The 15,209-nt window shown below is 39.4% G+C and overlaps 1 protein-coding gene across 1 annotated transcript in view; it reads right to left on the reverse strand.

Annotated features, from left to right (window-relative positions):
* MAP3K5 (mitogen-activated protein kinase kinase kinase 5) overlaps positions 1 to 15,209 on the reverse strand; it is a 111,782-nt gene that overhangs the window by 9,060 nt on the left and 87,513 nt on the right. The window contains exons 16-24 of the mRNA XM_054399225.1: positions 14,630 to 14,757; positions 12,517 to 12,653; positions 11,780 to 11,885; positions 10,639 to 10,796; positions 10,015 to 10,192; positions 9,207 to 9,227; positions 7,935 to 8,112; positions 7,674 to 7,842; positions 4,436 to 4,621 (exon numbers count right to left, since the gene is read on the reverse strand). Of these exons, the coding sequence (XP_054255200.1) occupies positions 4,436 to 4,621; positions 7,674 to 7,842; positions 7,935 to 8,112; positions 9,207 to 9,227; positions 10,015 to 10,192; positions 10,639 to 10,796; positions 11,780 to 11,885; positions 12,517 to 12,653; positions 14,630 to 14,757 (1,261 nt within the window). The remainder of the gene's footprint in view (positions 1 to 4,435; positions 4,622 to 7,673; positions 7,843 to 7,934; positions 8,113 to 9,206; positions 9,228 to 10,014; positions 10,193 to 10,638; positions 10,797 to 11,779; positions 11,886 to 12,516; positions 12,654 to 14,629; positions 14,758 to 15,209) is intronic.

Here is a 15,209-nt window from a genome sequence, read left to right on the forward strand (position 1 = left end):
TATTATGAAAGGCTTGTAACTTAATTAATCTCAGGAGGGGTTAAGGGGGGGCATAATTTTCACTGCTTGCTCTGAGCAACACTTACCTCTTTTAAAGTACAATTGCAGGAAATATCAAAGAACTAATGTAATGCTGTTCCTTCTTGATATAGAAAATAGTTAATATTAAATAGTCAGACGACTTCAGCTGCATGCTGTGCCTTTTTCTCTCTCCTTCTACTTTTTACTTTGTACAATCACATAGTTTTCCACACTGGGTTTCCCCTAATTGACTATAGGATTGCTTTCAAAACATTTTTAGCCATATTCCTGTCATGGTAGGGCCATGACACAGCCCAGTACAAACCCAGACAGGCCTTAAGATGTCCAGACATGGTCCCTCTCTCTCCCCTCCTTCCTGCACAAAGACAGGGCAATGCAGGAAAAGGAACAAAGGGGACAGGCCCCCTGCCTGTGTGGTAAACAAGCTGTTTACCTGGGATAAGAGCACATATGCTGACCACTGCTCCCCCAGAAACAAGGCCTTTTTTTTCTGCCTTTTATGGTTATAGCCTGGCAGAATGCCTTTCCATTGGGCAGTTACATGTTAGCTTCAGTTGCCCCATTGTCCCAATCAATCTCTGGCAAATTGTATATATACAGTCTGACTGGGTAGTCGCCTTTGCCTTGCTTTATGCTTTGCTTCAAGCCTTGCTTCAGGCTTTGCTGCCTCAAGTTGCCCTGGCCTGCTTTGAGCACCTGGTCCAGAGCCTGGGATAAAGCCACGAGCCCATACACAGCAAGCTGGAGAAGCCATGAGCCTAGAAGCTAGATCAGCCTAGCCTGCTTCCCCTTGCCACTAGAATTGTGCTGTGCCTCAGTTTACCCAGAAACCAAGCAAGCTCCTGTCACGAGAAGTGTCGTTAACCACCCGCCGTCTGCCAGATCAGCCTGAGACAATGTGGCAAACCCTCTTTGCCAGCAATCTGCAGTGCCAGGGCCATATGAGAGCACCTCAAAGCTTCATAGCTAACATAGCAACAGCAGCAGCATCCCCTGCGTGGGTAAAACCAGCTGTGAGTAATTAATTCATTGCCCTTTTTGGCATAAGGGTTCTTGCTGAGTCTCCCCCTGCTGTGATTGAGCAGTATCTGCTCCTGGGGACCCTCTCTTTCCAAGTCATTTCCCTCCAGTTTGCATAGAATTGTTGCATTTTGCCCAAAGACTGTACATTTCTATTGTAAATATATATTCCAGCCATACAACGATCCTATTTAACAAGTTTTGGCAATTTTCATGAATAAAGGGTTACTAGTATTTTTATTAATACCTGTTTACCATATTGTTTATTAGTTAAGGGCAATTACTTATCCCTTTACAATTCCCAGGTGCCTCTATGAATGCTCCATACCACTTGCAAGAATATCTCTGCCTTGTGGGAATCATTTTTCAAGAAGCAGGTGGGGTGACAGTGCTACAACAAAATGTCTAGCCACAGTAATTGGCAATAGCACAAAACAGACTTGGTGGTGTTTTCCAGCCATGGAGGCAATCCAAAGCAACAGATTCCATAGAAACAGCACACTCAAGAAGTTGCAGAAAGAAACAAATATAATAATATTTAGAATATTATTAAATTACTCAAAGCCTTATTAAAAAAAAAAAAAAAAGTAGCAACTACTGCTTACTAAAAAAAATGTAGCAAGAGTATTTCACTCTTAGGTCTTCCTAAAAACAGAGATTAGTTTAATTCTCTCCTCTCTGTAAAAGATAACTGACGATACAAAATTGATGCCTTCAGAAGATGTGTAAAATTTAATAAATATTAATAATCAGCAAAAGCAACAGTATTCAGTAATGCAATAATGGGTTTAGCTGGGATGGAGTTAATTTTCTTCACAGCAGTTCACATGGTGTTGCTATGTTTCAGGCTGGTGACTAAACCAGCTTTGATAACACACTGATGTTTTACCTACTGCTGAGCAGAACGTACACAGCGTCAAGGCCTCCTCCATTTCTTACACTGTCCCACTAGTGAGTAGGCTGGGGCTAGACTAAATGCTGGAAGGGAACACTGCTATCATAGACGACTCAAACTGACCTAAGAGATATTCCCTTCCATATAATATCATGTTTAGCAAGAAAACTTGGCGGGTAGCTTTTCCAAAGGAGTTGCTGCTCAGGGGCTGCCTGGGCATTAGTCTGCTAGTAGTGAATGATTCCATTTGCATCACTTCTCAGGTCTGGGGTGGGTTTTTCCTTCTTTATGTACTAAGCAGTCTTAATTTTGAACCACAAGTTTTCTCATGTTTTACCCTTTCTGATTCTCTCCCTCATCCTGCTAGCAATGATCAAGCAATTGCCTGCCAGCCAGGGTCAGCTCACCACACTACCTACATCTTCTCAATTCTACAGCCGATGGCCACAAGATGGCACTTGGGCACTGTGCTTGGACTTGGGGAGCTGTCAGTTGTGCCGGGGCAGCCTGCCCTCTGCCCAACATTTGGACAGCAGCTAAGTGTTCCAAAGGCTTGCCCACGACGCTCTGAGGCAGCATGACTTCTGCTGGCAGGCACTCTGCACTTTCCCATACTGACTCCTGACAAGACACTGACGTGCTCAGCTACGTGCAGCCTATCTACCAGAGAAGCAGGATGTACCTTTGTCAAGCACGCAACAACCCACAGTAATGTGACTGAATTATTTACATTACAGCACAAAATTACTTTTTCTTCATGGCTTCAATGTGATTATGAAACCGTGTTACCTGAGGTTACATTATTTAGTCCTGATAACAGGGGAACAACTTTTCCTTACTTTTAGCACGTTGTAAGTTGTTTGCTTTTTAACTAATAAATGTCTCTTTCATTCCTATCTGTTATTTAACTAAGATAACCCACAGAAAGTTTAAAGAAAAGCTTTCCTTTATTCATGCCTCGATTTCAATCTTTTTGGATGTACATTAGATTTATATAGTAGAGCACTGAAATCCAGATCAGTATCAAGACCTCAGATATCAGTATGTAAGTCCAAAAGATTGAAAACTAGGCATGAAAGCTTTTCTTCAAACTTTCTGTGGGTTATCTTAGCTAAATAACAGATAGGAATGAAAGAGACATTTATTAGTTAAAAAGCAAACAACTTACACACTGATGAAGTTAACAGAACAGGGTGAAATTTTTATTGACAATAACATGATTCAGGCAATTACTACTGAACAACTGATGCCCAGTAACATCTCTAATATGTATTTGCACTTTTCTCCTTTCAATTTTTTTCTTGATCTTTTACATTTGTTGGGTTTTTTTTGTTTGTTTGTTTTATTTTTGTTTTCTTCCAAGTATCAAAATAGTATTTATATGAGACTAAATAGAGTAGAGGGCTGAAGTGAAAACTCAAAAGAGAAAACTTCAACTTGTGGAAACTTCTCTTTTAAAAATTCATTTCACACATGAGGATTGTTTTTGTTTTGTTTTGTTTTTCATAAACAGCACCTAAATCTTGTCAATGTAGTCTACACAACAAATAGTTTGCATGCTATGCAACCCTTCCTGACATCTCTGTTACTCATCAGACTGTCCCAGATTTAAATGCTAACAGAATCATCCACCTCATATGCCTATCCTGATTGTCATTTCATTTTTGCTACCTGACTTCATTCTGGAAAAATGGTACCCAGCACAGATGCACCCTCCCAGACTGATTATTCATCTTAATCATTAAGCCTAATTGCTTCTGATCTAACATTTACACAGCTTAAGAAGAGAAAATATTTGCTTTCAGTTAACTAGCTATGTAAAGGATATCGATGTGTGCATGTGGTTGCTCACAGCAGGAAACAGTAAATTTTGTGTTAATTACTGACAGAAAGTAAGTTTTTTTTCCTTTCTTCTTATCCTGCATATTATGAGTGGAAATTCAAATGTCTAGTGTGACAGGAATTTGCTGCTAACAAAAAGTACTAGAGTAAGAACTCAATACAATATGATAAGGTAGATAGACTACTGTTGGGGACATAGAGTGGTTGTATGTATTAGTGTATAAGAGAAATCAGTTTCAAGATACATGCATTTTTGTAGGATAAATCTGACATTTAGTGTTGGTCTTAGTTACCAGAAAACACCCCAAAATGAGATTTAAAAAAAAAAGAATAACTTTTCCTGCTTTAGTATTATGACATAATGTGTACACAACTATGACAAACCTTCTAGATCTTTAATGGGCAAAATCTCAACAACTGCATTTAGGGTTTGCATCCTGCCAAAGGATCACATGGAAACCAAACCAAGTCATATCTGTGGGCTGGGCTTTTGTTATTACAGGTTCAAAGCCTTCAAATAGTGATTCAGTTGCTCTGGGTGGAAGTTAATGAAGTTTTGTTTGTTTACAGCTTCTAGATTCTTGGTGGGGGCGTCAGTTTTGGTGCATGAAGTTCTCAGTAAAAATGACAACTTACAGCATCTTGAAAACCGAACAGCACGAGCTGCACTTGACTGATACCATGGCTGTCAAAGTCTAACTCCAGTTTCAGTTTTGAAAGAGTGGTTGCGATGATTTTACGATCTGTGGACCGTACAAATTCTCTGAGGCTGGAAACGAGCGTTGTGATATGTTCCCATTTTAGCTTGGGTTCTTCAGCTCCCTGGTAGAAGAGAAAGGAAAAGAAATAGTTTTGATAGCCATCTTCTGAAATAAACACTCTGAGGGACTTTAGCCAATAATGTCAGTTGGCAAGATAGATTTTCAGAAACTACTGCTATGGTTAATGGAAAGGTGCAGCTGCAGGTCAGATAGTGGCAGATGACTATAGCAGCACAGAGCTCCAGCACTGAGCTCCCTGGTAATGCAGGCTACTAGAAAAGCAAGACTAGACTAGATGATTTTGCTTTCATAGAATCATAGAATCAAGAAGGCTGGAAGAGACCTCAAGGATCATCGAGTCCAACCTGTCACCCTAAACCTCATGACTATCTAAACCATGGCACCAAGTGCCACATCCAATCCCCTCTTGAACACCTCCAGGGATGGTGACTCCACCACCTCCCTGGGCAGCCCATTCCAATGGCCAACCACTCTCTCTGTGAAGAACTTTCTCCTCACCTCCAGCCTAAACCTCCCCTGGTGCAGCCTAAACCTCCCCAGTTGCTGAAGTATATGTGAACAGTACAGTCTGTATGTCTCACTGTACAGGAGTAAAAAGATATGAATAATTAAACTGTGCACTGAATACTATAAATTAGTCCCAATTGCAAACAAGTGTACTTCACACAGCCTCTAATTTCAGAGTGCCTCTGAGAGACAACGTGCAAAGTCCCACAGTAGCATTTAAAGGAAGGGATTAATCAAACCATGCAGAAGGCTTGGAGATGTTCTTTCCTATGTAACTTCTCTTGATATGGAACTTCTACACTTACCTATTCCTAGAGCAGGTCTACAAATCTCTCATCTTTCTATTATAAATATTCATATGCCTATTTTTAAAAAGCTTTTCTGTTTTCATGTGGGCTACCAAAGTGGCAAGAACCTCAAAAATATTCACAGAATAACCAGCATAAGTAACTAGGAACCAGAGGACTGTATTTACTCTCTAAAGTTTTGCCATCTGAATACAAAATTTATTTCCAAATATTAAGCAAGAGATAGAGCACTATGCTAATTATTCCACATCAAGTAAACTTCCTTCAGAATAAACATTTGATAAGTAATTATTTATAAGGACTAAAGATACCATAGTTCCATATGAGTTCCACAACAGAAGAACACACAGCACTTGGTTCTGTTGTATTTGCCATGACTCTGCATATGTCATGACTCTTAAAACTGCCCAGACATCAAGAACTCTGTCAATAATGTTGAGGTTTTTAGTTAACTAATTCTGATCAGGATGAAACAAAAATAATTTGAAAGAAACTAAAAAAAAAAGACCATCTAGAGCAGACAAACATTCCACAGACTAAAGCACCCATCACTGAGATAAAAGATCCTAGCCTCTAATTCTGATCTGATTTACAGGACTGACCCAATGATTTGAGGTATTGCAGTGGATGGCTCAGCTCCTTTTTGTGTAAATAATTAAGAAGCCATTAGGGCAGATAGCTGAACACAACACACTGTAGCCTTGGTCTAGAGGATCTAAGTCCATCACGGTATGTTGGCAACAGCGCAATCAGTATGGCTCCCTAATAAAAACCAGTGACCTGCTTTTGGATGGTCAGTCCCCTCCCCTGACTTCATGACTTTGTTAAGATTGTTCTTAGGAAAAGGTTTTGTGAAGGAAAAAATGGTAGCAAAGCCTAAATCCTAGTGAGGCCTAACAAGCAAGCCAGGCTCCCATCTGTCGGTAGGTTTTGGCATTTAAGCAGGACATATGGAGAAGTTGAGTGGGCTTCTTGTTAAACTGCAGTTACTACCACTTTCTGGTCATTTGCATAAATTTCCTACTCTTCAACCAGGGTCCCTTTCTCAAGGGAGAAAACAGAATTCATGAGTCTGTGCTCTGCATCCTCCTGAAGGCCAGACAGTTCCATGCACATGTGCTTTGAACTCTTCTGCCCCATGACTCCATGTCTCTCTCCCTCTCTTGAGCTGTTCCGGCCCCAGCTGAGGAAGGCATGAAACACCAAGCACCCTCTCTGGATTTTGTGATTGAGTTTCAGCCTCACACAATCACTGATTATTCCTTTCATACACCTGCTAACAACTGTGTCTGTTATAGCAACACTAGCAAAGCAGAGATCATGGGCATCTCTCTTATGGTCTCCTATTTCAACAATTTCTGTAGTTACCAGGGCAACTGTGGGTTCCTCCCTCTCTCCCTTCCACCAAGAGTTATAAGCTCTTTTTTATTGGTATAGCAGCCATTTCCAATTACATAAACTGTAGTTCATGCACTAGAATCATACTGGTTTGCATCAGTTTCTAAACAGTACTATCTTTAGAAGACGAGTTGTCACATTTTACACAAATACTTAACCTTGAGAATGGAGTGAGTCAATTAACTAACACAAACATTACAAATAGCAACAAAAAGCCATATCATCTAATTAAGGTGTTGCAACATTTTGCAGCATGGTCATGACTTGTAATTTATTCAGTGTCATCCTTAACTGTGATCATTCCCACAAAGGAGTGCCAAAAAGTCATTCTGCAATTATTTTGTTGTTTGCTGTTGCTTCCACTGTTACTCCATATTCCCTCCCCTCCATGTGTATTCCCCACTGCTGTGAGGAGTAGCTGCAATCTCTTTTCCTCCCTAGCCCACTCACTCCTCTTTTATGGCTGTTGGGTAGAAAGCAATGGTATACCAGCTAGCCCACCTCTCTGTGTGAGAGCAGTCAGCCAAAAGACAGAACTCCAAAAGGAGGGCAGGGTAAGAGCCTCCTGGGGATGACCTTAGAGGTGGTGACCTGACAGCCTCAATCAGTCCCACTTGAAAATCATTGTCAAAATATAGTAACATCTAAATTTTTCCATTGTCTGGCAAGCACTAATATCCAGGTATACATTATGGTATTTGCAAACAAAAGGCATACATGATGTATCATAAACAATTTTTAAACCCCAAGTAAAACAGTAAACCATGAAACCTTTATTTCTTTAATTGTTTTACTAGGTATAATTTCAAAAGTTCCAAGTAACTGCAGATAAGTCTACAAATTCCATTACATTTTGGCTGCCTTCTGGAATTACTTTACCTGAGACAGAGCTTCCATCAAGTTCCTCACTACCTCCTCTTGGTCCTCAGTTAATATCCTGTGAAGAGTGGCTCTCCTTTCACTATCCTTCTTCAGCATGAAAAACCCAGAATCCTTCTCTTCTGGTGAAGGAGGTGCACTGTGATCCTCAAAATGTTCATCTGGGATGCTGAATGAAAGACACTCAGTGAAAGGAAACTTTATAAAAGCAATACACACATTCCTAATTCTGTGTAACATAAATGCCAGATAGCTCTTTACCTCAGGAATAGGGACCGGATTCCCTTCCCATCTTTTTCTCCACAGGATTTGGCTCTTGTTTTGAAAGAGAATGGATCAATTTTTAATTCCGTATCAGGTGAGACAGAGCCATATTCACTGCTGCTACTTGTATCTTCCACCAGAACAGGAACAGGCAAGGAAATACTCCGAAGATACTCTATTCATATGGGAACATTCAGAAATCAGAATGTAATAGGGACCTCACAGTTCTGGAAAGAAAAGCTTATTCCTTCAGAGAGAACAGAAAGACTCCAGACTTCCCCCACACCAATACAAAATATTAAAACAAAATTTACAAACACACCCCCCCCCCCAAACCTTCTAAAGCTTATTCTTCAGGAATAGAGTTATCTTTCAGCTATGTTTTTGTTCAAAAGCTTCCTGAGATATGGAAGTGTTGGGCTTTCTTGCAAGTTCACTTACAGAACTTCACCACTGGAGTGAATGTGCATCTTGGAGCATCAGTACACATTTAAAGCAGTGGCAAAATGTTTCTGCTGGGTAAGTCATCCAAGCACCTTGCAAAATCTTAATCTTATGTGTATATATAAATAAATATATTTATGTGTACACCATACATGTAAGTATATAAAACACATAAGATACGTTTTATCAGATTATTTCTGTGCAAGTTTAATTAGTTCATAATCATACATGTTAAGTCAGAACTTTTGGTTTTAAATCTGGAGCACACATTACTGCTGCAAGAAACTATTCATACCTATTTTTCATGTGCATATGTCAATATGTACTTCACAGCAAATCAGCATGAAGGTAACTATATGTTTGTTCAGCTTCTCTCTCCTACCCTCCACTCCAATTAATTCTCTGAAAGAGTTAACTATCCTCTACCCAGGTCTGACAAGGTGTATCAAATGCATTCCGTTTTTTCTTTTTTTTTCAATTATAGAATAAATCTGAATGACCTTTCTCTACAAATCTTGACTCTATTGCTACTAAAAAACAATCATTTGGTTTCCTGTTGAAATTTCCACTAAATGGCCCTGTAACAGCAATGCAGCTCTTCAAGCCTGTATTACCACCAGCCTAGACATAGTCTACCATAGTCTGGTAGGATTACACAGGATATGCATGATCAATTAGAGGTTTCTTACAGAGACAAGTCACTTATTTTCATGTTCTTGCCCACTCCTTTTTGCAACACTTCAGTGTGACATTTTATACCAGAATAAGTGATAACTGCAGTATCTACACAGTTCTGTTTTGATAAAGAAGTATGATAAAACTCACCATTTGTGTTAGCTGGAAGAACTGTGGGAGAAAAGCAAAGAAAAACAAAAGTTAAATGTGTTGAAGTTAACTGAGAAAATAAGCAGACTCAAGGATAACTCTCTTCCCATTTTTATGGACTATCTGCACTCTCCTGTCTGCAGTCTCTAAAAAGCATAACTTATTGTGATTTCAAGTTAATTTTAATGTGGAGGAATAAAACTCACACTCAAATTGATCATTCAATTCCATCTCATTTACCTGGTGTATTTATTTCTTTGAGGTAGTATGCTAAAAATATACAGAAGGTATTTTCATATGTATATATGCACATAGAACATGTCATTCACAGTCTCAAAACTGTTACAACCCATAATAGAGAAAAACACAGGAAATAAGTAAACCAAAAATAATGCTGTGTACGTACATTTGTTATGGGACACACATTAATTTGCTCACTTTGAGGCTCAACAGGGAGTTCTAACCCTACCCAAAAGGCACCCTGTGCAAACATTCTCCAACTGAAAAAATATGCAAATTAAGAAAAAAAATCCAAACAAATAAAAACACAAAAGACAAAAGCTGCAAAAAACCCCATGAACAGAACCTAGAAACCTCATTAGAAATACTTATATAAAACACTTTTGTGACAACATAATAGAATTCTGCTACAATAGCGTTTCTGCAGCAAGCTGCTGGAACAAGTTAGAACTGAATGTCTACCTGGCATAGAGATCTCCTTAGTTCATCTTAAATACTAAAGCAGCAGTTTCAAGAAACAGTATTGCTGGCAAGACTAAAACTCCAGGTTGAGTTTAACAACACTTACCTGAGAGCTTTGATGGGGACTTTCTTTTTTTGCTTGAAACCTTCAAGAACTCATCTATAAGTAGCTCGTGAGCAAAAGCTCGTTTATCAGGATCTGGTTCAAAGCAACGCAGTATGAAAGCCTTGGCTTCTGCAGACATGGATTCAGGAATCTCTGGGTGTATTTTAAACATTCCCACCTGAGAAAAAGAGAGAGAGAAACAATGGCCTGCACTGTTCTTTTCCCAAACACTAATAGCATCAAAAAGTGTTTGTATCATAAAAGTGATATACTGTTCTCAGCTTTTGATGTTATCTTTCTATAACTAATTTATTAATGCTGAGAAGAAAACCAAAAAACACTATTTCAAACTGTGTATGCAATCATGGTAATAAACCCCTGCAGTTGCAAGCAGAAGCTCTCACAAAGCAAAACCAAATAGCTGAGTATCTGATATTGCTCCATTATTCTCTTGAAAACCACACAGCACACCCACTCAGTTGAATCACCTCATTCTTCTTAACATCCTCACTAACCAAGCATTTTGTTTATCTTCTTTCCCTGCAATCTAGCTTTTCCAGAACAGTCAGAAGACTTCCTGTGTTTACAAATACTGGTCTGAGGTGTGCAAGGAAGATGTCTAACCTTAAACATAGCTGCTTGTGGTTCTCCCAGTTCATAAAATGGGGGTTTTCCTGTAGCCATCTCAATGATTGTGCATCCCAAAGACCAGATGTCTGCAGCCTTCCCATAGCCACGTGGCCCTTTGTCTATGATTTCTGGTGCCATATACTGAAGGGTACCTGTTTAAAACACAGTTGTTTGTTGTTTTGGGTTTTTTTTTCTCCTTAGGTACACTAATGATCCAAAAAACCAAAGGACAAGAAGGACAAAAATCACTGAGGAGTGTGCAGTACCAGGAGAGTTGATCAGTAAATAGTATTTTCTTTTTCAATTTCAACATTTTCCATATGCTTTCTACATATAACAAAATTCTATTCAAAATATTACTTGTGCTAAAAGCATCTAGTATCATGTACTTATCTGATGATAGCACTTTTCAAGGTTAATTGCAATTCTTAAGAGGTTTCAGCGAGCTTTGAATCACAGAGAATTTTAATTTACTCTATTAAAGATTAAGATTAAAATAAGGAAGTTCACTCTGAATTGCATCCAGAGACAAAAGGAATTGAAATCTTAAATTTGAACCTAAACTAGCAGGTGACAGGAACACTTTCTCTGAAGTAAGAGAATCAACCTTACACATCATTCTGCATTCTGATCCATTTAGAGCAAAACCAGAATAGCAGAGGACAGAATTAAAATAACAGTCACTTGTCATTTCACATAATTATTTAATGAAGTGCCACTGCACGATTTAAATCAAATTATGAAACAGAATGTGGATCAAGCTAATTACAGGCTTTTTAGATAAGCAGCTCTGGAGATGAAGCCAGGATGTCCAAGCCAGTTGTAGGAAAAAAAAAGAAGTTAGCCTTTGATCAGCAAGATGAAAAAGCTATGCACACAGAAGAGGCAGACTCATACAAAGTAGCAAAGACACAACTCTTCTGTTTTACAGGACTTTTATGTCAAGTGGAACTTCCTAACCAGCATTCTCTTTGAACAGTGCATACAAGTATGGTTTATAGTTTAAGATCATAGCTACACAAAAGTTACTCTTGCATCATCCTTTCATATTGATTTGAATGAAATTCAGCAGCTGTGAGATTCTGACCTTACATGCACAGTTTGAGTGAGAAAAGAGTCTCCTCTGAGAACATACCAGTGAAAGTTTCAGTACATGGGTTGATTCCTGCAAGTCTCTTTGAAGTTCCAAAGTCTGAAATCTTTAGCACTCCACTATACGTATTGATAAGCACGTTATCACCCTGAGGAACAGAACATTCAGAGCAATTATTTTTCTCTGCTGACTTTTTATCTAATACTTCTTGCATAGCCTGTATCTACAATGCACTCTTTAGTAAGTAATGATTACCTTGAGGCCTTTAAGAGGGGAAGTGACAGAAGAATCAATAGTGTCCTGCCTTATGTAATCCCACTATCAGAAACTTCACTTCAAAGTAAACTTCCCCTACTACAGGAACATTCAGTCAAAGAATACTAAGAGAAAGGCTTTTTCTCTTTTTTTCATTTTTTTTTTAACTTTTAAAGAGGGAATGTTTTAATCTGCACTCTCCTTTGAAATGAATTTGCTAATATCCCATCCACAATCTTCACTTCTAATAAGCTTTAATGAAAGTTGGAACATGTCATTGAAAAGAGTTATCACATCTTAAGTGATTATGTATAAATTCTTCTGAAATTAACAAACACCTCCATATTTTCTTGGTGCAAATTCAAATCAACAATGGTTTACTTGCCTAACCCAAAGTTCCTAACAACAGAGAAGGTATGTGACAACAAAGAAATTGCAGATAAAAAGGTTTTAAATCAGAGGACAAAGAAACGGTTAACACAGTTACATAACACTACCAGGCTCAGTCCTCCGCAAATTCTTACCTTTATGTCTCGGTGCACTATTTGGTTGTCATGGAGGTATTTTAATCCTTCAAGAATCTGCTTAGTGTAGAATCCAATTGTCTGCTCATTATTTTTTAACGGTCCCCATTTTGATCGTAGAAGAGCAGAAAGGCTGCCTATTGTTTTGGGGAGACAAAAACAAGTGAGACTAAAAATCTAATTAAGTTCTGCCTTCTCCCCAAAGGAAAAACAAAAACTAAAAACAAACATCAACCCCAAGCCAAGTGTAGGCACCTCTTCTGTAACCAAAGGCATCTCCAGGTGAATGCTAACTTGCATCATTACTAGTCTGAGCAAATAAAAAGAGAGCCTCAGTATCTCCACTGGACTCAACTGCAGCAGAAAAGTGTATGCTTCCTCAAGCAGGCAGATCAGAACCCATTTAATCAATGTGCTCACCTTTCTCCTCTGCTTGGACAGGATGCCCAGAAGAATGGTGTAAAAAAGGGAGGAAGCGTGGATGTGCTTTGCATGTCTTTGTACATACGCCAACTCCAGTTTCTCAACAAGCTAAACTCAAGAAGTGGGATTTCTGTTGCATCTAGCTGCCATGAGTTCTTTGGTCTCAAAGAGAAGCCACAATCATCAAGCACCTCTCTCTCGAGTCAGGTATCTGAGGATGGCTCAGCCATCTGATACTAGCTACAGTCTCTCTAGTCAGATGATCACAGATCATCTCTGATCCTGTATTAGGTTTGTGAGGAAAGGTTTTTGTAGTGGGAAAACTACAGAGGTGGCTTCTGAGAAGTTGCTAGGAGCTTCCTTGGCATCCAATAGAGCCAATGCAGTCAGCTCCAAGCTGGCCTCCCCACTGGCCAAGGCTGAGCCCATCAGCAATGGTGGTAGCACTTCTGTGATAATGTATTTTAAAAAGGGAAAAAGTTGCTGGGCAACTGGGCAACTCTAGGCAGAGAGAGGAGTGAGAATATGTGAAACAATTCTGCAGACACCAAAGTCAGTGAAGAAGGAAGGGGAGGAGGTGCTCCAGGTGCCAGAGCAAAGATTCCCTGGTAGCCCATGGTGAAGACCATGTTACCATGGTCAGAGTTCCAACAGGGTTCCCTGCAGCCCATGCAGATTAACAGTAGAGCAGATATCCACCTGCAGCCTGTGGAGGACTCCATGGTGGAGCAGGTGGATGCCCAAAGGAGACTATGACCCTGTGGGAAGCCCATGCTGAAGAAAGCTCCTGGCAGGACCTGTGGCCCTATACAGAGAGGAGTCCACACTGGAGCAGTTCTGCTGGCATGACTTGTGGTTCCATGGAGGACCCACATTGGAGCAGTCTGGTCCTGAAGGACTGCACCTTGTGGAAGAGACCTACGCTGGACTCACACTTTGTGAAGACTTGCAACCCTTAGGAAGAACAAATGTTGCAGAAGTTCAGGAAGGACTGTCTCCAATGGGAGGACCTCATGCTAGAGGAGGGGAAGAATATAAGGAGTCCTCCCTGTGATGGCGAAGGAGTAGCAGAGACAATGTGTGATGATGAACTGACTTCAACCTTCATTCCCCACCCCCCTGTGCTGCTTGAGCAGGAGAAGGGGTAAAGAAATTGTGAGTAAAGTTAAGCCTAAGAAGCAGGGGATGGGTGGCGTTGGGAGAATGTGTTAATATTTGGGTTTATTTCTTGTTATCTTACTCTAAATTGATTGCTGATAAATTAATTTTTTTTCACCAATTCTGTTTTGCCCTTGACAGTAACTGATGAGTGAACTCCTCCTGTTCTTATCTCTACCCACAAGTCTTTATTTTCCTTCCCTGCCTAGCTGAGGAGGAGAGTGATGGAGTAGCTTTGGTGGGCACCTTGTATCCAGTCAGGGTCAACTCACTCCAGATCTGTAGATAAAAGGAGTTCACCTGCCACAGCAACGGTCTGACCTGTATCTCTAGCACATACTATCTAAATACTGAATGAGAGGATTCAAGCACTTTGGTGACACAGATTTCCCCATTAATTTAGGAAAGAGTCATTAAAGAATATTACATTCCATGAAATCTCTTGTTGCAGTACTACAGGTTTTTATACTTTTAAAGTGCTAAAACACAAGGAAACCAAACTACCACCAAACCAGCTTCCCCGACAACTTACCACCTGGCACCTGTTCCATGAATATCTTTATGAAGCCATTCTCACTAAGAGAACCTAAGTACTGGACAATGTTCTTATGTTTGAGATGCTTATGCAAAGCTATTTCTTCATGCAGAGGTTGGGAGTATCTGGGGAAAAAAGAAGCAGTTTATTCAATGTTGAGCTTTGGAGGAAAGTGCAGTAGCAGTACTACTACTGCTGCAGTAGCTGAAATTCTATTTTAGGTCTATTTCAGTTTCCACTGAAAATGACTGTGTGTTAGACCACCACATACTAAAAAAATCATGTAATAATATATAAAAACACATAACATATAAAAATATATATAATACTGTGTATACATATACACACAAAATGTTATACATGTATATTAGACTAAACAAAACAGAATTTGTGGAAAATTTTCTCCAGACTAACTTGAGCATAAACAGTTGGACAACAGTTGGACAGGGCTTGAATTCAGACTGGTGTCAAAGTGAACTAGTAAACCATAAAGTTAGTATATGACTAATCTCATTAATTAAAACTAACTAAATAAATCACTATTTAACTTTTAAGTAATTAAAGTAGGAGTCTTATC

This window comes from Indicator indicator, chromosome 2 (assembly GCF_027791375.1).
Source record: "Indicator indicator isolate 239-I01 chromosome 2, UM_Iind_1.1, whole genome shotgun sequence".
NCBI lineage: Eukaryota > Metazoa > Chordata > Aves > Piciformes > Indicatoridae > Indicator > Indicator indicator.